A 2500-nucleotide genomic window follows, 5' to 3' on the forward strand; every position below is an offset into this window, starting at 1 on the left:
AGATAGTATCACTTCTGAAGTATGTCATTAACCCTAACCCCATGTACATCTTGTTGCATTATTAAGTATTATAAAGAAGTATGGAGTACATGCTAGCTCTTAGTTGTGGCAAGAAGGACTGTATTCAGAAAGCATTTCCTTTTCCTTTTCCTAAAAAGCCCTGTTATGGACTGAATTAAACCAGTATCCATCAGAGCTCCACCTAAGCAGAGAGAGTGTCAGCATGTTCCACATGTCTGTGATAGATGCTGTTTTGTGTGTGTGTGTGTGTGTGTGTGTGTATGTGTGTGTGTGTGTGTGTGTGCGTGTGTGTGTGTGTGTGTGTGTGTGTGTGTGTGTGTGTGTCTGTCTGTGATAGATGCTGTTCTGTGTGTGTGTGGGGGGGGGGGAGTAATAGGGGGACTTAGAGGAGGCAACAGGTTGTAATTAAATCTGCATGACTGCGTGGCAACGACCCTGATGATGGATTACTGATATAGTAGAGTGGAGTCATAGCCCACAGGCACTGCCTCCACCACAGCAGGCCATCCATCACTCCTCTGTTCTCACCATGTTGCGTCGGGTACACTATATTCCCCAACGCCAGGGAATTATTAATGGCCATTTGGTATCACACGGTGTACCGCACACGGTGTGCCAGTCTACGGTGTGCCAGTGTACGTGTGCCAGTGTACGTGTGCCAGTGTACTGTATACCAGTGTACGTGTGCCAGTGTACAGTATACCAGTGTACGGTGTGCCAGTGTACGGTGTGCCAGTGTACGGTGTGCCAGTGTATGTGTGCCAGTGTACAGTATACCAGTGTACGGTGTGCCAGTGTACGTGTGCCAGTGTACAGTATACCAGTGTACGGTGTGCCAGTGTACGTGTGCCAGTGTACGTGTGCCAGTGTACGTGTGCCAGTGTACGTGTGCCCAACTGGTGTAAGGGGGCAGAGAGGGCACCGATAGCAGCACTGATAGATGATATCTGAAGGGTGACAGATTAAAGTCCCAATGTTTAAGGCACTTATTAATCACCATTTTGTGTTACACAGTGTGCCAGAGTATGATGTACCAATTAACGGTGTGTCAGTGTATTGTGTGCCAGTGTATTGTGTGCTCACAAACGGTTGTGCCCGCTGGTGTGAGGAGGCAGAGAGGGCACTGATAGTGGGACTGAGAGCCGGAGGCACCTCTCGGGCAGACTCTAGACTCCAGGACGACTCAGCTGCCTTCTCACACACTCACTGCCCTAAAGACTTGAGGGCCAAGGACAGCCTTATGTAACGATAAAACCCAGGGTGGACGAGAGGGCACCTATGTATGTGTGTGTGTGTGTGTGTGTGTGTGTGTGTGTGTGTGTGTGTGTGTGTGTGTGTCAGTTTGAAAAAGAGTGTGAGACTGAATGTGTGATTGTGTGTAAGAGAGGGAGTTCAAAATGGGTGAGGGAGTTAAAAATGTGTTCTTACCTCCACTCTACTTATTGTGCGCGTTTGTGTGTGTGTGTGTCTGTGTGTGTGTGTGTCTGTGTGTGTGTCTGTGTGTGTGTGTGTGCGTGAGAGAGAGAGAGAGAGAGAGAGAGAGAGAGAGAGAGAGAGAGAGAGAGAGAGAGAGAGAGAGAGAGAGAGAGCGCATCAGAAGTCAGACAAGGGGATGAGCCCAGATGGGGTTTGGTATCCAGGTGGGGCTTATGCAGACACCCCCTGGCTTATACAGCTAATTCCTAACACACACACACACACACACACACACACACACACACAGTTCTTGTGTTATATGAACTTTGATATTCCAGCTGGCTTCTCATATGACAGGCTCCCATAATCATTTAGATATCAGAGGAGATGAAGGCTAATGCTGATGTTATATTTAGCTTTAGCTCTCTCCATGACTATGATCAGCATGCATGGGCCAGCAGAGTTGTGTTATAGAGGATTAATCTGCACCCATGTAGGGGACTAGACCAGGACTCGAATAGTGCTAGACCAGGCCCAGACTAATACTAGACCTGGACTAGAATAGTGCTAGACCAGCTCTGGACGAGGGCCAAATCCATACCTGAACGAAGGAGCATGGGCTCCTTCAGTGCAGCTGCAGTAAAGTGGCTTTTCCCTGAATATACAACAATGTGTGAGTTTCTGTTTATGTTGTTTTTGTTCATCCACTGCTCCATCAGGTGAGGAAGTGGAAGATGCTGAGCCGTCACCATGGCGATGGAAAGCCGAAGTCAGTGGGGACATGTCGGGAGGCGGACCTTGAGTGGCCCCTGCACTCGCCCATGCTGCTGGGAAACCCTGTGCTTCAAGAGTGCTGCGTGTGCAGCGGGCCCTTCATCACCTACAGCCACGAGGAGGCATGGCAACCACGCCAGCGTGCACAGGTATGCTCATAGGGTACATACATACCTGTATACACTGGTACGTTTATACATGCATACCTGTGCATGCCTACGTGCACACACAAACCACACACACACACACACAAAATACACATATTGTCACACAACGTACCATACAATCA

At 48.9% G+C, this 2500-nt stretch overlaps 1 protein-coding gene across 1 annotated transcript in view; it reads left to right on the forward strand.

Moving 5' to 3' along the window:
- sgk1 (serum/glucocorticoid regulated kinase 1) overlaps positions 1 to 2500 on the forward strand; it is a 44701-nt gene that overhangs the window by 20527 nt on the left and 21674 nt on the right. Inside the window, exon 4 of the mRNA XM_031581521.2 lies at positions 2157 to 2360. Within this exon, the coding sequence (XP_031437381.1) occupies positions 2157 to 2360 (204 nt within the window). The remainder of the gene's footprint in view (positions 1 to 2156; positions 2361 to 2500) is intronic.

This window comes from Clupea harengus, chromosome 15 (genome assembly GCF_900700415.2).
Source record: "Clupea harengus chromosome 15, Ch_v2.0.2, whole genome shotgun sequence".
NCBI lineage: Eukaryota > Metazoa > Chordata > Actinopteri > Clupeiformes > Clupeidae > Clupea > Clupea harengus.